A 19,393-nucleotide genomic window follows, 5' to 3' on the forward strand; every position below is an offset into this window, starting at 1 on the left:
GATGTGAAAGCATTCAAATTCGAACTGCTGACACCTAGAGGAATTAATGCAGCTACGAAAGGGGAAGCTGTGGCGAGAACATTAAGGTTTAGTGCTGCAGATCATCCGCTTAGAAATGCTTGGCTTATGCAAGCAATCTTTTGCGCTAGAATCATCTTGCCATCTGCATCTGGAAGTGCCCTGCCCTGCCCCGACTTTTCGTCATTCATATTTGGCGCTGTCCTTCTTATTCTTCACTTTTCATTCACTTGACACCCAATCATGGACAACGTTCAAGCTGCCGTGGATGTACCTCAGGTGACCTTCAAGAAGCGCAATGCGAAACCCAAGTCCACAATTCGAAAGAGGGTGGCTACCCCTCCTCCAGAGCGCGATTCGGACTCAGGGTTCACATCTTCAGAAGACGAGGAGGGAAGAGCCGTCAAGCGAAGGCGCAAGAATTTAGGTGTGACAGCATCTTCATCACACAACCCTAATCCCCGGGTAGCAGCAGCCGAAGAGACTTCCGGCGCCGCAATAGTGGCCCTTACGAATAAAGACGACGCGACTAAGAGAGCGGATTGGTATGATGAGGAAAATGATAGAAAAGAGAAGCCTACATCGAAGCTACAAGACACCGTCACGTCCGATGGCACATACAAAGGTGCTGCGAATTACCAATCTTTCATACAGAAAAACCCGGACCGTCTAGGCAAGCAAGTTGGGCCGGTCAAACAATCGGGCAATGTCAGGACAATAACCGTAACCGACTTTGCCCCGGATGTGTGTAAAGACTACAAACAGACTGGTTTTTGCGGTTTTGGAGACAGCTGCAAGTTCCTACATGCAAGAGAAGACTACAAACAAGGCTGGCAACTCGATCGGGATTGGGAGATTGATACCAAGGGCAAGAAGCTGACTGGGAAGACTGTCGCCTCCGCTAATCGTGGTCAAACGCAGGAGGATGAGGATGATGAGGCCCTGCTGGAAAGCATACCATTCGCCTGCATCATCTGCAAACAGCCCTACAAAAACCCGATTGTCACCAAGTGCGGCCACTACTTCTGCGAGGCATGTGCTTTGAAAAGATATCGCAAGGACCCGTCCTGTGCTGCCTGCGGGACGGGAACTGGTGGAGTGTTCAATGTTGCAAAGAAGCTGAATAGATTATTGGATAGAAAGCGGGAGCGGGAGAAGCAGAAGAGAGAGAAGGCTGGAGAGGACATTGACGAGTAGTGGGGAACGTGTAAAGCACCACACAGAGAGGACATCGTTCTCAGTAAGTCGTATTGTATATTGAGTTCCTGCTGGACTTTACTTGGAATCGGCAATTAAAAGCCTTTCTACGATTACTTGGAAACTGCCAATGATTCTTCAGACTCAAAGGACTCAAGGATTCAACCTCGCCTATGCCATAGGCAGCACAAACCTCCGCCGTAGTATGGACGGTGACGCAAATGGGTAGGACACGAAAATTGGCTTATCTTCTAGGTGTACTCCGTACCTCGAACGTAGGTGAACTCAGATGTTTCCTTTTGATCTTCACCGCGACTATCGGATGGCCATTGCTGGTCAGAAAATTGATCACAGCGGCTCTTGAACGCCATGAGCTACTGAAAAGGCCCAGATATCTCTGCTGTCCACTTTGGGACTGCTGCCCACTGGCTGACTCAAAATGAAAATCTCTACGCTTCAGTTCTTCCCACGCTTGGGAGAGGTGGCAGCAAATTTCAGCCGGGCAGAGAGTTTGCTCATGCGGGAGGAAAGAGAAGGTCTACTCCAGGATATCGATCTCTTGATTCTGCCTGAGCTTGCATTTACTGGTAAGTCATCACTGCGAATCAACAACGTCAAAACAATGAATTAGTGAGAGGCATATCCTGCTTTTGGTAGCCCTGGAGCTAGTGTCATAAGCGCTGGCCGGAAGTCTCTCGAATTGACAATCGCGACAGGGTACAACCACCCTTCCCTTGCAGCCATTGCACCTTTCCTTGAGCCCACAGCAGCAGGTCCCTCAACGAGGTGGGCCGCTCGAACCGCCAAACGTCTGCAATGTACCGTCGCCGTTGGATATCCGGAAGCGGCTGAAGAAGGCAACTACAACACTATCTTCGATAGGCACATCACCGCTGAAGCAGGCACCATTGCCTACAATTCTCTTGTCTTTGTTAGCTCTGCTGGAGACGTCGTCGCCCACTACCGGAAGTCCTTCCTGTACTATACCGACGAGACGTGGGCTCAAGAAGGTTCAGGCTTCTGGGCGGGTGTGTTACCAATAGGAGGGAAGGGTCAGCAGGTCAAGGCTGCGGCAGGGATCTGCATGGACCTGAATCCCTACAAGTTCGAAGCACCTTGGACTGCCTACGAGTTTGGCAATCACGCGCGAGAGTCCCGTGCCAGGATTGTTGTCGTTAGCATGGCCTGGCTCACGAGGCTGAGCGCGGAGGAGGTGTCGAGTCAGGTGATGACTCCGGACCATGACACCATCAATTACTGGGTTGACAGGCTCAGCCCGCTTTTCGGACCGCAAGGCCCTGACACCGAAGCTATTGTTATCTGCGCCAATAGGACGGGAGAGGAAGGTATCACTCCAAGAATTGGCGAGGTAAGGTACGCTGGCAGCAGCTGTGTCATGGGGATGAAGAAGGGACACCAAGTGAGGATATGGGACATCTTTGGCCGAGCACAAGAGGGTGTGCTCCTTGTGGATACGCAGAGTCCACCGAAATACGCGATCACGCTCAAACCCGGTCTTGAGTCTGGAGATGCCGCCATAGAATAAAGAGCGAGCTCAGCAGTACTTGCAGCCAACGAAGCATCCAGACCTTCAATTGTTGGACAATGGGGACGACTGTCAGGCTTGTGTGGAGCCTCTCTGAAGGCTAGTGAGAGGGAGACAAAAACCACCGACAATTGTCTCGACCAACTGTCGCTCACACTTGTACACGGACCGAGCGAAGGACTTCAAGCTATTGTCTTCTCATGTTAATCACATGCATCTACAGGGGGCAGAATATTGCACTAATTTTCATGGACCACGGATGTCCACGCCGGTGGATCGCCCCAGGGGTGAACATTCAAGATACTGGGAAGCGACTCTACTAATTTGATGCAGCACACACTTGCAGTGATGGAGGGGTTGTCAGCCACAGTCACGAGATGCACCATCAGCTGGAGTTGAAGAGAAAAGGTGACGGGCACCCAGTGTGAGTTGATGATCACATGCACTTTGGGACTTTTGGTGCGAGCCTGGCCAAAGGCTTTTGTGGTCTGACAAAGCAAGCAACAATCCGCAACCTCGATGCTTTACACTGGCAAGGCATGTACATCCCTCGTGTATAGGAGATTGTGGGTTGAGGGGTCGAACTGTCCTTTGGTAATAGAACACCGCGATATGACACTGGACACTGTCTTCCTTTCGACCAAGAGGACGTTTCCTCACAACATGAAGAGAAAAGACTGGATATGTGAGTTGGAAATAGGACCAGACAAGCAAGTCAGACAGTGCAGTTTGGGCTAGATTGAAGGTGGTCTAGCGTGAATTGTAGTGTTTAGCGCGACGTGTCACATGACATTTTGACCTTGCTCTCTCATACTCTTAGAAACCATCTCGAGTTCCGACACAGCAATTCACACTGAATGCTTTTGTCCTTGTTTGGCTGAATAGTCAAGCACTCACAGACCCTTCTCACCTTCGATCTCGCTTTGTGCGAACAAGTTCCTCCGGTTCCTGGTGATTCACAAGCACATTTGCTTCTCCGACTGACTGTAAGTTCCCCATCTCAACTCTCAACATGTGACCAGCTCACGTGGAAATCCCCTCGTCTCCGTTCTGAAGGCGCGGGCTTGCCATCATCGCGCGGCCAGAGGAGCGCATTCGAGCCCGTCGCCTTCATCGCGATCATCTCAATTATTGGTGATGTCGCTTGCACCTCGCTCATTATGCTCTCAGCGACAACTGAAAATTTCACTGCACCTTCAAGCGCGTCGCCTGGCTCGAGCTGAAGGGCAGTCAAGTGCAAGCGAGAGCAGCGCGTCTGAATCTCGCATCATCATTCGCTTCCCATCAGCCTGCCTCAGATGACCCTTCAAAATCCACATCCCCATCATCTGCACCTGAGCTCACCCTTTCGGATCTTGTTTACAATCACTAGGCGACTTTGACCATGGCTAACCTCGATGCTGAACAGATTAACCCTTTCATCTCACTGCCCTACTCTACACTGCCCTGTCGGACCACCGTCCACCAGCTTGACAGGCTTCGAGTGCCCGTTCAAGACATCCTCAAGTGGAAACCTTTGTACATCAGGTCGCCGACTGCCATTCGTCCATGGAAGCTCCGGATCCTAAGATGAACCCTAACAACAAGCGCAAGAGAGGCCCAGGTGACCAGGGAGGCGGTCGCGAAGCCAAGGCGCAAACTACGAACGGAGAACACCAGGACTATGCCGCACTCCTCCAAGGTCTCGAAGGTGTCTCGGGTACAGACGACAGCACGCGAACCGCGCAAGCTGCTCTCGCTGCGCCTATGAGCCAATCTGCATATCCTGAGCCACCATCCTTTGATGGAGCTGCCGCGTTGTCGTCAGCCTTTGACGAGAACAGTCCTCCCGCCATGGCTGGAATGGGCAACAACATGGGCGCCAGCATGGACAACATGGGAAATAATATGGGGAACAACATGGGTGGCATGGCGCAATCTCCTATGGATGCTCGTGGCAATCAGAACAACAAACCACCTGTGGGCAGTTCGGAATGGCACCAACTTCGCAAGGACAACCACAAAGAAGGTAAGCTGCACTAAATTCACCACCTAGCCACGTATACTGACAGGTTCTAGTCGAACGTCGTCGCCGCGAGGTCATCAACGAGGGCATTGAGAACATTGCCAAGATTGTCCCATGCTCTGAGAAGAACAAGGGAGCTATACTCCAACGTACTCACCAGTATATCTTGGAGATGCAAACCGAGAAGGCTCAGTTCCAGACCGAGCGTGCCACCTTCGAGATTGCCTTGAGAGAATTGACGAACCGTCTTGACCGCATGAAGGAGAGTGCTCGTACTGCTTGGGCCGAATCCAACAAATGGCAACAACGCTGTCGTGACGCTGGTCTGCACTTTGACGACTTCGACGAGGGCACTCTCACCGGTCTTGAGGAAGAGGACGCCAATGCTGCCGACGTGGTTTCTTAGCTTGGCCACCCATGGGCACAGAGGGATTCTTGGTTGGTGTTGCGGCGTTCTTCGATCTTGGTCTTCGTTCACGGAATGATACGACGGGATTTGGGTTGGTTCATGGTGCACGCAAATGGCGAAATCCAGGGAACGTTAGATGAACAGTGAATAATTGTGAGCAGGCTTTGCACAGCATACGGGAGTTTGCAGCAGTGGCTTGATACATGGTTGTGATCATGGAAGTCGATTATGAGATACCAGCAGAGCGTGCCATGTTGTAGTTGGCATCCTAGTGGATGTCGTTGGCAAATAAAGTGTTTTCAATGATTTCCTGTCTCTTTGTATAATTAATCACCTGCTCTAGTTGTCGCCATCATCGCCATGCGTCCCTGCTATTCATCGACCTGTATGACATGACCATCTCTTCATGCTGTTAGCGAATCTAGCGAGGCGAATCGGATCATGTACAACCCCTTCCCCATTGAGCGTTTACAGGTTTCTGATTCGTTATTCCTCGACCATCCTCTCGAAAGCGTGTATACTGCTAGAGTCGAACTCGAGACAATGATGTTGGGGGTCGCTTTGATAATCAGTAGAACTTCGAAGGGCTTACATCGAGCGTGCGACAGGGATTAGTTTTCATCCCAGGACCATCCACTACAGTGCTTGCCTAAGGGGAGATAAATACCTCGATCCGCCGGGTTGTCGTTCAGTACTACTTTCTACCATGGGAAGAGGCCTGAATATAGTGTCGCAGGGGTGCTGATTTGGGATGGTGATGGTGACGGACACGGGATCAGAGAAGCTCTGGATAGTAAGTGGGCCCCCTTTGGTGTGTGTGAGAGAGAGGGAGAGAGGGAGAGAGGGAGAGAAGGAGTGTGCGTTAAGTTAGTTTTTGACGGTGGACAGTTCACCAGGTGAAGACGGCAAGGTCGTCATGGGTGATATCCCCAATTTTAGTAACAAGAAGCCGCTCTTTTTGATAGGAGAGTTGATGGAGTAGCAGTAGCGCAGTATGCATGAGGAGGATATCGTCTTGCTGAAGGAACAAGGACAGATCGTACAGTACCTAGGAAGTACAGGGGCTTGAGGGGTTAAGGCTTTCTTGCTGCTTCATTGTGGTGCTCAAGAAACCAAGCAAGTTGCTGGCCGTCACAATGTTTGCATAGGACATTTGCTTCGTATGCCAGCTTCCTGCGACGACCCTTTAACGGATTTTTTACGCGCGTACTCAAAGTCTCCGGAAACTGCCGCGCAAGGAGATATCCTTTCCTCGATACTTGTCGAGGTGCGGAATGAATGTAGAATCCGTCTTGGAATGGGGGCATGGTCTTTAACCACAACATCTTTATCTCACACGGCGTCTCCAGTACCGTATCTGTAGCTTACTAGGGATGTTGCCAACCCATCGAATACGAAGCCGAAAGTACCTCATGCAGCTTAGCTGGGGGCCTTGAAAGCGCCATACGGAAGGTCACTGTGCCATGAGATATATGTCAGCCAGCAACTACAACCCGGAAATGCTGACACCAGCCTTTCTTTGGACAGACTCTGGCCTCCCAGCTTTATTGTTTATTCAATACGGCTCTGGCTGAGCCCTGGATGCAGCGATGTTGCGGCTACTTGCGACCGTTCTGGGCCTCTTATCAGCAGGCGTTGCATACTTCCTCAATGTCCTGTACAAGAAACGAAGAGAGCTCGATGGACTGGTAGGTCTCCTGTCCAGGGCTTACAAGCGACCCTTGACCTCTAGAAGGAGGTTGGGATTTGGCTGACTTGGAATACACCATCAGCCGCAACCACCCATGACCAGCACGTTTTGGGGCCATCTCCCACTTGCTGGCGAATGCAAGAGACTGTTTCCTCCGCAGACCCATGTGCAAAACTGGTCAAACTATATGAGGAAGAAGTACGACTTGGGTGGTTAGTCTATTCGTCCGCATTCCCATCTCCATGCACAACCAGTGACCCAGAGTCTCGCCTGTAGATGTCTTCTATGTCGACTGGTGGCCACTGGGACCACGATGGCTCTTCGTCGCCGACCCGGAACTTGCTTCCAAATATATCACGACGGGCCAATCTCTGCGCAAATCCCATCTCACCACAAATTACCTCACAAAGCTCCTCGGTCGAGACAACATGGTCGGCCTAGACGGGCAGCAGTGGAAGGTGCTCCGGGCAATCTTCAATCCAGGCTTCTCAGCAAGCCACCTAATCAGCCTCGTCCCGCTCATCGTTGACTCAACGCTCGTCTTTCTCGACATCCTCCGCGAAAAGGCTCGGAAAGGCGAACTCATCAGCCTCGACACCTACTCGACCCGCTACACGATCGACATCATCGGCAAGATCGTCATGGACACAGACTTTCATGCGCAGACCGGCCCCAGCCCGCATCCCATTGTCACCACGTTCAGGCGACAAATCGATCTGATGCCCTCGGCCACAAGCGTCGGGCCCTTGGACGACATCAACCTCGGCCGCGAGGTGCGTATCTGGTGGAACATGCGCAAACTCGACTCCCTCATTGGTGCCGAGATCGATGAACGCGTCGCTGCGCGCAATCGCAACGCCGCGCAACAAACGGCAAAGGCCAGCACTCAGGAGAAGAAAAGCTTCAAAGACCGCAAACGCTCTGTCATCGAACTCGCGCTCGACGCGTACGATCAAGAGGCGGCAGCGGGCAACGCTGGAATGAGCAAGGGCAAGAATGCCGGCGGTATCGGTACTGGTATGAACAGTTACTTCCGCGCTCTCGCCATCGACAGCATCAAGACGTTCATCTTCGCCGGTCACGACACCACGTCCGCGACAATCTCGTACTCCATGTACCTCCTCCACCTGCACAAGGACGTGCACGCGAAGCTCGTCGCAGAGCTTGACCGTGTCTACGGCTCCGGCTCCGGCGCAGGTACGGGTGACGATTCCAATTCCACCGCCACCGCCGCCGAGATCGCCGAACAGATCATGTCCGACCCGCACTCGATCAACAAGCTGGAGTACATGACCGCCGTGATCAAGGAAGTCCTGCGCCTGTTCCCGCCGGCCTCGACACTGCGCGAACTCCTCCGCCCCGCCGACATCGCCGCGTCAAAGGACACAGTCCTGCCTGCGGACCCCAAAACCGGCCGCAAGTCGTTACCACTAGCCGGATTTCACATCTGGCCCGTCGCGCTGATGATCCACCGCAACGACGCGTACTTTCCGGACCCCATCAAATTCGTGCCCGAACGATTCCTCCCGTCCCAGACACCCTACCCGGACGCCAAGCTGCACACGCCCGCGGGCAAGGACGCGTGGAGACCGTTTGAAAAGGGTCCCCGGAATTGCATCGGCCAGGAACTCGCCATGATAGAGACAAAGATCGCCCTCGCGCTTGTCGTCAAGGATCTCGATTTCACGGCCGAGTATGCCGGGCAGAAAATCGAAACGTGGACGCCCATTGAGACCGTGGATGAGTATAAAGATGGCAAACCCGGCGTCGAGAGGTTGACTATCGAGGGACATAAGCCGTATCAGGTGCTGCATGGCGCGGCGCGACCGAAGGATGGCATGACTGGGCGGTTGAGTCTGAGGCGGTAGGGCATGAGAAAGCCTACCTATCTTAGGTAGGAAGGTATGCTGTTTGATATGCACGTTCTAATGCCATACTTCTATCAATGCTAGAGTACACTCTTGCTGTGGAAATCCATGAATGGATGAACGCCCTCGATTCTTATCCCAAATCCAAATCCAAACCCAACGCCGACGCTGTGCTTCATGAAAATCTACACGCGAATGGTTCTATCCCTGAAATTCCATTCGATACCCAGACCTTCACAATACTCCGACTTCCTGTACATTCAGATCTCAACCAGCGGCGCCGTTCTGTCAGAAGTCGATGACCTTCCCAGTTGCTGGTTGCCGAGCACCTTCACAACCCGTGCAAAGTACTGCGCGACGAACCCCTCGGTATAAAAACTGTGCTCCGAGCTATGATCACCGACCAAATTATGCGCCAATTCGTGACACAAAATCACCCACCAGTACACAAACGCATCCGCATACCCATCGGCGCTAGCATCCTTCTCATGCAGATCGCAATAGTATCGATAGTTGCAAAAAATACTGCCATTGCGGTTGAAGCCAATCGTCTTGCCTGAGGGATCGAAGAAGATGTTCAGTGTTCGCGGGTTGAGGCTGAACACTTCACCAACACCCTTGAGGAGGTTCGCGAAAGTTGTCAGGCCGGCGGAGTGCTGCTGCAGAAAAGTCGACGAGTTACTCACGCTTGAAGGCGACAGGTACATCTGAATACCATACTTGATGTCCGCAACAAAGGTGAGATCGTGCGCAGGCCGCTCGTCGCAGTAGGATTTCTTTTCTGTCAGAACGTTGGTCTCGCCTGGGTTGAAGATGTCCGAGGAATTATGCGCACGGGACTTTTTGATGGCATTGAGCAGGTTCTCGCGTAGTTGGTGAGGTGCGGCGACAGTGTCAGGAGGGCCGCCTTGCTGATTGTACTGGTATGGTGGAGGTGGTTCTTGATCGCCATTGGTAAGTGCTCTCTGAGTATCAGCGCCAGCATCAGGATTTTCGTCAACATTCTGGCAAAGCATCGACTGAATGTGGCGATTGTTGCCGAGTCCAAGCTGACGCGAGAGGTTGCTGAACAGGTTGCGGCCATGTCTTCGATGGCTATCATCAATCGTGGGCGTAGGAGGATCCGGCACTTGCGTAAGGCTCCGATTATCTGGCGAGTCTGGAAAGCCTCCTGGCAGCTGCTTGCGCTGAGACCTTTCTCTTGTAGCTTGTTCCTGTGACGCTTTCCATGCTTTTTCTTCTTCCTCGATCCGCTTCTGCTGCTCCTCGAGTTCTTGTTGTCTCTTGCTTTCGGCCAGACGCTGTTCAGCCGCTTTCTGACGCAGGATACGTGAGACATTGAATCCGCGGGCACGGAGCTCAAGCAGATCTGTCTTCAACAGCATTTCCAGAGTGATTGCCGAATGAAGCTTTGGTCGATTAAGCAGGATATGCACCAAGGCTTGACTTACTTGATACAGATCCGGCTTTGCTCCTGTAATCCAAAGTGTATACTGACGGTCGGCATGTGTCACAACAGCAGTACGCTTCTCGGTGTGGCTGACATTTCGTCCCTTTAGAGACCGTCTCAACGAGATCGAGGATACAAGTTGAACGGAGACATTCTTCTCCAACCATCTTGCGTCATGTTTGATCGTATCTCGAGGCTGCTCATGCAAGAACAAGGTGGATCGTTCCAGTATCTGTTTCTGCAATTTCTCTGCAGGTTTTTGGTCAGGTGCTCGAGGACCATGACGAGCCGCTTCCTCGACCAATGAGCTGAGCAACGGGGAGCCTAAAACAAAGTAAAAATCCTCCAAACTTTCCTCTTGAGGTGCAGCCAGAATGTTTGTCTTGAACAAGTTGTAGTTAAGGTAGTCGTCGATGATAATAGCATCCTGAGCACTGCATAATTGAAACTCCCGGATACCTTGAGCGTCGTCCTCATCAAGATTGTCCGCATCATCCTCTCGGCCGGCGTCTTTGTCTACACCAGGCTGTGCAGCAGGAAGCTCCTTACTTGCAAGCAAGAAAGGTGCTCTCTTCATTTCACTCCAAAGATCCTTGTTCCTTTTGAGATCCTTTGCACTGTCAGCCATGCTACGCAGCAGAGCCATGTATTTCTCAACGTTGCGAAATGTAGCCGAGATACGGGCCGGCTCCTTGACCAGGATCTGAGCAATTTCGACTTTAGTCGGTTCTTGCTTCGAGCCACATCTCATCAGGAAAGAATTTGCTTCGATGCCGAAATCAACATAGTTGAAGATTTCACCGAAGACGTCACTCTCGCCCAGGAAGCAGTTACGGGGTGATGTGTGCATCTTGGGCGCCGACTTCTCCTTGTTCTTCGAAAAGATAGGCACAAAGTGCAAGTCGCTAAGTCTTGCAATATTGCTTGTATTGATCTCAGCCAGGCGTCCAGCAAAATAGGTGAAGACGGCACGGGCATCGTTGTATGTGGTGGGGATCCGTTTGGCAAGTACATTGATGCAGAGTTCCATTGGGGGATTAAGCCGTACACCAAATTTTGCGGCATGCGGCACCCAGTCGCGCTTCAATACGTCAAAACCAAGCAGCGCAGAGCCTCCATCTGCAAAACACTGCGACGGAGTAGCAAGTTCGTCAGGTTTGTTATCCAGAGGCAAGAATGGCACCGCAATGCTTGAATAGTCGTAGCCCCCGTAGCCGTGAGAATGATGATGCGAGAGGAAGTACGCCAAAGTTCTGTCGCGGAGGTCGAGATTATAGCTAGGACCTTTCTTACCAGCAGTAGCCATAATTTTGACAAGCTCTTCGACAGCAGGCGTGGTGCGGAGGCCCAAGAGACTCAAGAACTTTCCCTCAGAGGTATTGCTTCGGTAGGGACCCTGCCAGGCCAGGACCGGAAGTCCAAGTTCGCGCAAATCATGGCGCGGCTCAAACAGATCCGAGACCTTGTACAACTTCGTAGGATCTCCATCCTCTTTATCCTTGACATGCCTTGGGCAAATTGGAGTGATCCGTAGTTTCTGAATATCGGCCTTCGGGATATCGTCATGCACAGACGCAAGGTAGCGAATGAGGTCAATGTGACTCCACTGAGGCTGCTTGCTGCTGTCGCTCTTCGCTGACTTGGGATCAATCGAAAGCAGTCGCTCGAAAACGACACCCAATTCCACGGTCTTTCTGACACCTATAGCCACTAAGAATTTATCTTTGACGTTACCAAGGCCTTGAATGGTTGCGAGGTCATCGAATAGCTTGACATTTGGAAAGTAAGAATCGCCTGGTTTCCTCATGCCAAACTTGGTGGGTACGACCGTCTGCTTGGCCAGCAACTCCACCAGGGACGTCCTCGAGGATTGACTCAGAGAGTCCCACTGCTTCGACAGAAGTGGCAGTACCTGAGTGCTGAACTCGACGGACTTTGTAATGTCTTGATCTTCGGTAAGGACTTGTCGATTTCCAGATTGCGCTACAAGCCATCGCATCCAAGGCACAAGTTGTAACTCTTCCCAGCCCAGGCTTTCTAATTCGTTCTTGCTCATGCTTTTGGTGAATTTATAAGGCATCACTGTGGCTGGTACAGGCAGGTGAACGGGTGTTCTGCTTGCATTGAGAAAATGATGAATTTCTCCGAGTTGAAGCAGTGGGTTTGTATTGCCTTGAGCGCTCTCATCATTGACTACGGCCACGGAAAGAAGGCTCTTGATGGTATTCATGTCAAGCTGCCCCTGTGATGCCTGTTTTGTGAGCCACGAGAGGAACTCGGAAACTTGGACCACCGTGAGAGGGCTGGACTCCAAAGCCATCTTGATGTCTGAGACGGTCACTTCGGTGATGAGGCCGAAATCTACAAGTTTGTTGACGAGGACCTTTGCCTCTGACGCCAGCTTTTCCGGTAGAATAGGAATGCCTTTCATGAAACTCAGGTCTTTTGGCGCTATGCGCACATCATGAGTGGGTAGAACACCACAAGTCGAAACGATCTCGATCGATGCTTGTTTGCTGCATGTCCAAAAAGCATCTTCCAAGAGCTGGCCTATTGATGCTGACGGAGTCGACTCTCGGAAAGTGAAGTTTTTGAAGATTGTGATGGCTTCATCCAAGAATGGGCTGACTTCTTCGATCCGAATTTTAGATCTGCCATTGGCCTCTCGCAGTGTCTTTTCCTTGATCTCCTGCATCTCGCATGACCAAGCTATTCTGCAAACAATGCCAGCAGCGCGTAACATCTCCATATTCCAAGTTCTCACGTATCTTGCGTTCAGGTCGATGGATTCTCGTTCAACAGTTGGGATGACTGATGGTGCCGAGATGTGAGCACTCAGGCCAGTGGTCTGATGAGTAGGAAATCCAATGAATATCTTGCCTCCTTTACCGGGTAAGACGGTGCCGAAAACATCGCCAGCAGCTGAGGCCTTTGCGAGACTCCCATCTGGAACGTATGGCGCTGTCAAGATGGCAAGCTTTGTGAACTTCGGTGGTGGTTTCTTGGTGGCACGTTCGAGCTCTTCGTTGAATTTTTGACCTGTGAAAGTCTTGATCGTCGCGGTGTTGACATTCAGAAACACTGTGGCGGAAACTTTTGAGGCGAGTAAGTCGGTGTTGGCTGGTGTCTCAGGCCTAGACTCAGGTTGGGTCTCTTCCAAAACAGTCCCAGCAAGTCGCGAGAAGAACTTGCGAAACGACGGAGCAGCATCTCTGTCGGCAGCACGAGCTGTGTCTTTGGTGGCCTTCCATCCTACAATGGCCATCCATTGTCCATCAATTTGGGCAATCTCTTTCGACACCCTGGTCACCTTCATGAAACCTTCGCTCGTCTTGGGTTCGATGTCACGAGGAATGGCAATGTCGTAACTCGGAGACGTCTTCTTCATGAGAGACAGAATGTTCCAACTGTCCACCCAAAGCTCAATATTCTCCAGGCCCACAAATGTCAGACTGTTGGCGAGGAACTGTGCTAGTGGGAGGAGTGAAGGGAGTGGAGTTGTAGTGTCTCGATAGTCCAGCACGAAGTTTGTGTCTGAGCTGGCTTCGAACTCTGGTAGTTGCAGCCGTCTCGTGAAGAGGGAGTTGTTCTTCCAGAAGAATGCCATTGCCTCTTTACCTGACGAAACAAAAGGGTTCTCACAGTCTGCAAATGTAGAATAGAATCCCACACCGAACGCACCAATCTTGGTCTCGTCTGGGTTGCCTTCGGCTATCCTCTTCAGCCGATTCCAGTCATTTTCACTGAAAGGGACCCCATTGTTTGTAACGACCAGTCTCTTCAAGGTATGATGCTGCACTGTATGCTTCAATAGACTGGATGGGGACGAATCTGCGGGTAGAGGAACGGTGGAAGAGGGTAGTGTCTCGAACTTGACTGTGATCTTGGTGGCTGAGGCGTCTGCAGCATTCTGCAGGAGTTCTCTGAGGACGGTCCATTCTCCTGAATATCTAGCCAACACTTTGTCGATCAACGCTCTTGTGTTGACGGTAACCGCCTCCTCATCAGCGCCAGACCGCAGCGTCTGAGCGCGTAAGGCATCGAAATCCATTTTGACAGGAATGCAAAAACAAAAAAGAAATGCAAAGAAGGAGACAATAGCCTTTATAACATGGTCTTAAGGGAATGAGTGTGGCGATTCAGCCTGCGGCGGACTTTAGAAACAAATGTTTGGTACAAGGCGACTGCGGCCTTCGGCAAGGCTGCTTCCCTTCGCTTGCTGACGTAGATCAAAGGACCCTGGGAGCTAGCCTTGGAGCCTGGAGGTGACACCCGCAGTGCCACCTAACACCGAGGTGGTCGATGGGGGAGGTGCCTTGCTTAGCTAATTAGACAACGCGAAAGCACGTGAAGCCTTTTTGCCCGGACCTGACCCTTCAGAGCAACGCCAGGGTTTTGTTTGTAAGAACACCCGTAGCAATCATGCATTATGGGATACAACCCCTTTGATCCTATCGCTGGAGCAAAAGTCAATGTGTTATGCGTACCGGCTGGTCAGATCACACCGGACCGCTTTCAAAGATTCGTCAAGCTACTACAGCGTTCTACGGTAGTCGAGCTCGAACACGTCGAGCCCTCGGGGTCGGCTCAAGGTACTGTTGATAGCGCATACTCTGTTCTTCCAAACCGACACTGACGATATCAATCAGTCCGCAAGGAGGGTCGCATCTTCTACGATGTCTCCGCTTACCAGGATGCGCGACGGCCACTTCTTTACCCCTTCGAGATCAACAGCCAATGTCAAGTCCTGGTAGGTCTGATCGATGGTGAAAGGATTGCAAGGGCATCACAGACAGATTCTAGAAGCGGATCCCCTCAGCAGGACTTGGCTACTGATGTCCAGTCGATCAAGGATGCGTTTACGCAACAAGCTGTCTCAGCGCCCGGTCTGCTTGTTCGCCAACTCGTCTGGTGTGGCAGGCAGGCCTCGGCTGCTATGGACGCTGGCATACTCTCCATGCCAGATGATGACAGCGATAGCGAAGATATCGCTGTCAATGTCATGCTCAAACTGTCAAGACAGTTCTTGGGGCGAGTCACAGAAGCTATTGATGAGCTGAGGGACCAGCCAATCAGCATGGTACCTGGCATGGTGCCGGGTGGTGGTGGCTCATCGCTTTCACCGAGGGGTGGGCGTACACCGGTTCCGGCCGATGAGAGTAACACTCCTTCTTCGACACGATCACCATTTTCAACACCAGTCTTACGGGATGGTGATGCACCGAGCGATACGTCCCGAGGCCGTTTCAATATCATCCAGGGCATGTTCCGGCTACAGAGCGGGTTGTGGAGCCACGCTGTGGACTGTCTTTCGGAAGGAGCTTCCATGGCACAGAATGGCCACGATCATCTGTGGCATGGAAAGGCTCTCGAGAGCCTGCTTGTATGTATGATCCTATTGTCCTGGGCAGACTCCGACTTTACCATACCTCAAGTCTGTCGCAGTCTTCCAAACAGAACCGGCTATTTTCAGGCAGACTCCACCCCCAAGTCAGCAGACTCAGGCAAGGCTCTTGCTCAGTTGATGCCGCCAATGGTTGAGACCATCCTTGAACTCTACGCAAAAGTCTCGAATCTAGATCTAGGTGGGTCCCTACAGGATGTCTTGAGAGAGTCCCGGATCAGGCTTGTGAATCTGTTGGTGTGTGTCAAACGAAATGGAACCATCCTAAACAAGCAATGTCTTGACCAGATTGTGGTCGGACAGATTGATGTTCCAGAATTAAAAGAATCTCCAGGCGAACCCGTTGCGACCTCCAAGGCTGGCCTGGCGAACATACTGATCGAGACGCTACAAGCGGCTCAGTCAAGTAACAACATATGGCATTACACTAGTATTCTTGTGGCAGTCTCGAGCAGCCTATCTACCTTGGGCCTAGATCGCAAGCATGCGTTCTATCTCAAGATGTTATTGCAACAGCTTGTGCCGAAACTGATCGAGGCGAGGAAGATCGGAGCTTCTGAGGTCGGCGTGCACCCTGCAGCGGGACTCCCGCCTGTTAGTAACGCTGTCCAGGGAATAATTCCCGACATGGCCTTAGGTACAAGACTCGCCCTGAACCTTGCTGCCGCTGCCTATGGTCTGCCACTTGCTCCAGTCCCTACTCCGCTGGAAGTCGTCCCCGCAAATATGGATGAGATACAAGAGAAGCTCCGGATATGGGCCACTGAACACGGTTTTGGAGACGTCTTGTTAAAGTTGGAAATGCTGCGAACCTGCGTCACTGTCTGCGAGGCTTTGCCAGATATTCCGGCAGGCTTGCACTTTACATCCAACATCCTCCGTACTGCAAAGCAAATGGTTACCATGCCGACACAGCGGCCTTGCACAGCTGTCCCACTCATCACTGCTGACGAGCAAGCGCGCTTTTTGGACAGCATGAAGCGGGCTGTTGCAGCCGCGTCGCGATTGGGTGTACATGGCTACCGTGCGGAGTACTGGGACGACTTCTTGGTCCGGGAGATTCAAGTCTTTGAAGGCGACACTTTCGTCAAACTGATTCCTCACAAGCCCAGTGATCTCTCCATCAAAGGCAGCAGCGTTGTCGAGACAGTACGGGATCCTTTTATCTACAATCCCTTCTCAAAGGACAAATCCGCGACGGCGGCTCCTGTTTTAGTAGCTGAAGAATTGGCTACTTTTGCAGTTGTCCTGCAGAATCCACTGGAGGTGGACATAGAGGTAGACCAGATACAGCTCATCACCACCGGCAGCAGATTTGTAGCGTCGCAGCACAGCATCGTCTTGGGCCCATTTTCGACGCAGATGTTTACTCTGACTGGCAAACCTTCAGGAAGTGGTGACCTGGAAATCACCGGTTGTCGAGCGAGTATTCGCAACTGCTACGTGCAGGACTTCCTCTTGTTCCGTGACGAGTGGAAACTGCCATCCTCTTCAAAACAGAACGCCGTGGGCAAACTCAAAGCAAGAAGGAACCAAACCGCAAGACCTGAGGAAGACGGCACGGGAGGCAACACCTTCCAATGTCCAGTGCCAGTCCCAGCTCGGTTGAAGCTCAAAGTCATTAGCCCTCAGCCACGCTTGGTCTTCAGATCGACGGATCAGGGGACTGCGGCTATGATGCTGCTCGAAGGCGAACGCCGGATCTTTGAGCTGAACTTGGTAAATGAAAGTGGTGGCGTTGCCGCCGACTTTGTGCTCGTCACAACAGATGATTCTGTTACCTCTAGGCTGCAAGATGCGCTATCAAACAAAGACCTCAATCCGGCCGAGCTGCACGAGCTTCAAAATCAGCTGGCAACCAATCCAGCCGTCTCTGTCGAGAGCAAAGGACAGACGAATTCGGACAAGATGTTAAGTCCAGGTCAGAGCATTGGATACCAAATTGCGATTGTTGGCTGCCCCGGTCTTGTCAGCGCTACTGTTCAAGCCGATTTTGCATATCTTGGGTCGTCTACAGCAGAGGTCAAAGGCACCTTCTACACACGACAAGTGCGATTTCCTATCTCAGTGACTGTTAACGGAAGTGTCGAAATTCTACGGTGCAATGTTTTGCCTATTCATAACGACTTTGCATGGAAGCCTGAAATCCGACAGAATGGGCATCTTCACAACGGAGACAAGGTCGATGAACTTCACAGCACAGACATATCACAGTTATCGCACTGGCTCAAATCTCGACCAGATGCACAGGATTACTGCTTGCTATCTCTGGACCTTCGGAATGTCTGGCCGCAACCTCTCAGTGTCGACATCCAAGCTCGAAAGCCGGACTCTGAAATCGAATCTGCCGAAGACTTGTGGGGCAATGCTTTCTCAGTCCAGGAGACTCTGCAGCCAGGTCATGTCACCCGGGTGATTCTGCTCATACCTCGCCTCTTCATCCAGGACCCTTATGCTCCTATTCCAACCCTCGACACCCAGAAACAGTTTGTTCTAACGACCCCCAAGCTCAGCGCTGAAGCTGAAGCAGCCGGTCGAGAGGCGTTCTGGTATCGTGAGCAACTGTTGAAATGCTTACGAGGCACGTGGAAGGAAGAGACGTCAGGCCGACATGGAAATGTCGATCTTAGGAAGGCCATCAGGCTGAGCCCTAGGATGGTAGACACGCTGAAGTTGGACCACGTGGATATTGAGTACAACCTCGTCCCGGCTGAAGACCACACTCCCGAAAGTGGTGAGGCGGAGCCTGTGCAGCAGGTCGGCCGCTCTCATTTCACCATGAAGCCTGAGCTTTTTGCCACATTGTCGGTCAAAATCCACAACCGCACACAAGATACCCTGAAGCTACTTCTTCGACTTCAGCCCGCTCTTCGACATCAGCCTCACACTATAGCCTTGGACCTGTCGAGGCGATTTGCATGGACCGGCGTCCTGCAGCGTGCGTTGCATCCCGCAGTTGATCCCGGCGGCGTTTGCATCGCGGAGTTGGGCATCATTGCACTGGCGCAAGGGGATTACGAGGTCAATGCCTCGGTCGAGGAGGTGAAAGGCCGCCGAAGTCACGCTAGTGCGAAGACTGCAGACGCGGTTGGCTCCGGGAGTGAAAGGCGAATTTGGCATGCCAGGTCGGCATGTCTGATTGATGCTGTTGATAGGTAGCGCTACGAGCAGACTGCGTAGACTGCTATATCAGAGCACCGATAGAACGAGGTCAATGACCTGTAGAAAGACTTCTCGATCTAATTCGACTTTGGCGAGACCGAGTCCAAGCATGAGAGACCGGCTCTCTTCGGGCGATTTCGTGACAATGGCATTGGCGATCTGAGACGCGTAGAGTTGGCCCATGGCTTCACGGTCAGAGCCACCGGCGCCAAGCAGGATTCGTGGTGAGAAGCGAGCTGATGGTAACAGGTTGTCTTCATCGGAGCGAGCAGTCTGGAAGTATGGGTCTGAATGGGTCGGGTTGTCGCTTAGTAATGGGACGGTGACCTAGAGAATACATTTGAGTCGAGTCACAATGCTGATGTTGTTTTGAGTCTAGACATACCCATTGCGATAGTCTACCATTCTGCGTGATGGTGATCATGATCTTGTCGGCAAAGGACATGTGCATGATATCCGTTTTGACGCCGTTGACCTCGCCTGCTAGCTGTCTCGTAGTGGCAGGGAACGGCATCGTGACTTTTGTCTCGTCCATTTCCGACAAGCCGTAGTCTTGCGGCAAGCCCATAAACCACGAGAGAGATGTGTTACCCTTTCCACAATTCAAATACAGGAAAAGAGAAAGAAGAGTGCTGGGTGTTCGT

At 51.9% G+C, this 19,393-nt stretch overlaps 7 protein-coding genes across 7 annotated transcripts; 5 read left to right on the plus strand and 2 right to left on the minus strand.

Annotated features, from left to right (window-relative positions):
* Window positions 1–261: 261 nt before the first annotated feature.
* PV05_10434 (uncharacterized protein) lies at window positions 262–1,215 on the plus strand (the record flags this gene model as incomplete). The annotated part of the gene is made up of 1 exon (XM_013456878.1): window positions 262–1,215. The coding sequence occupies one exon, from the start codon at window positions 262–264 to the stop codon at window positions 1,213–1,215; it is 954 nt and encodes a 317-aa protein (XP_013312332.1).
* Window positions 1,216–1,654: 439 nt separating this feature from the next.
* On the plus strand, window positions 1,655–2,761 carry PV05_10435 (uncharacterized protein; the record flags this gene model as incomplete). Its single annotated transcript, XM_013456879.1, has 2 exons — window positions 1,655–1,802; window positions 1,932–2,761. The coding sequence occupies 2 exons, from the start codon at window positions 1,655–1,657 to the stop codon at window positions 2,759–2,761; spliced, it is 978 nt and encodes a 325-aa protein (XP_013312333.1).
* A 1,548-nt stretch (window positions 2,762–4,309) lies between these two features.
* On the plus strand, window positions 4,310–5,172 carry PV05_10436 (uncharacterized protein; the record flags this gene model as incomplete). Its single annotated transcript, XM_013456880.1, has 2 exons — window positions 4,310–4,769; window positions 4,820–5,172. 2 exons carry the CDS (start codon window positions 4,310–4,312, stop codon window positions 5,170–5,172), a joined length of 813 nt encoding a protein of 270 aa, XP_013312334.1.
* A 1,772-nt stretch (window positions 5,173–6,944) lies between these two features.
* PV05_10437 (uncharacterized protein) lies at window positions 6,945–8,822 on the plus strand. The gene is made up of 2 exons (XM_013456881.1): window positions 6,945–7,077; window positions 7,142–8,822. The coding sequence occupies exons 1-2, from the start codon at window positions 6,960–6,962 to the stop codon at window positions 8,731–8,733; spliced, it is 1,710 nt and encodes a 569-aa protein (XP_013312335.1). The 5' UTR covers window positions 6,945–6,959; the 3' UTR covers window positions 8,734–8,822.
* PV05_10438 (uncharacterized protein) lies at window positions 8,784–14,351 on the minus strand. The gene has a single exon (XM_013456882.1). It carries the CDS (start codon window positions 14,232–14,234, stop codon window positions 8,994–8,996), a length of 5,241 nt encoding a protein of 1,746 aa, XP_013312336.1. The 5' UTR covers window positions 14,235–14,351; the 3' UTR covers window positions 8,784–8,993.
* A 237-nt stretch (window positions 14,352–14,588) lies between these two features.
* PV05_10439 (uncharacterized protein) lies at window positions 14,589–19,121 on the plus strand. The gene is made up of 2 exons (XM_013456883.1): window positions 14,589–14,775; window positions 14,833–19,121. The coding sequence occupies exons 1-2, from the start codon at window positions 14,613–14,615 to the stop codon at window positions 18,744–18,746; spliced, it is 4,077 nt and encodes a 1,358-aa protein (XP_013312337.1). The 5' UTR covers window positions 14,589–14,612; the 3' UTR covers window positions 18,747–19,121.
* PV05_10440 (uncharacterized protein) lies at window positions 17,765–19,392 on the minus strand. Its single transcript, XM_013456884.1, has 2 exons — window positions 19,135–19,392; window positions 17,765–19,076 (listed from the first exon to the last, which is right to left on the minus strand). The coding sequence occupies exons 1-2, from the start codon at window positions 19,315–19,317 to the stop codon at window positions 18,777–18,779; spliced, it is 483 nt and encodes a 160-aa protein (XP_013312338.1). The 5' UTR covers window positions 19,318–19,392; the 3' UTR covers window positions 17,765–18,776.
* Between the last annotated feature and the right edge of the window lies 1 nt (window position 19,393).

This window comes from Exophiala xenobiotica (assembly GCF_000835505.1).
Source record: "Exophiala xenobiotica strain CBS 118157 unplaced genomic scaffold supercont1.6, whole genome shotgun sequence".
Taxonomy (NCBI): Eukaryota; Fungi; Ascomycota; class Eurotiomycetes; order Chaetothyriales; family Herpotrichiellaceae; genus Exophiala; species Exophiala xenobiotica.

Coding starts and splice junctions, on each gene's coding strand:
- PV05_10437 (XM_013456881.1), top strand. CDS start 6,960: ATGACCAGCACGTTTTGGGGCCATCTCCCACTTGCTGGCGAATGCAAG. Junction 7,078..7,141: donor GAAGAAGTACGACTTGGGTG/GTTAGTCTATTC, acceptor TCTCGCCTGTAG/ATGTCTTCTATGTCGACTGG.
- PV05_10438 (XM_013456882.1), bottom strand. CDS start 14,234: ATGGATTTCGATGCCTTACGCGCTCAGACGCTGCGGTCTGGCGCTGAT.
- PV05_10439 (XM_013456883.1), top strand. CDS start 14,613: ATGGGATACAACCCCTTTGATCCTATCGCTGGAGCAAAAGTCAATGTG. Junction 14,776..14,832: donor GCCCTCGGGGTCGGCTCAAG/GTACTGTTGATA, acceptor GATATCAATCAG/TCCGCAAGGAGGGTCGCATC.
- PV05_10440 (XM_013456884.1), bottom strand. CDS start 19,317: ATGGGCTTGCCGCAAGACTACGGCTTGTCGGAAATGGACGAGACAAAA. Junction 19,077..19,134: donor ATGGTAGACTATCGCAATGG/GTATGTCTAGAC, acceptor TGTATTCTCTAG/GTCACCGTCCCATTACTAAG.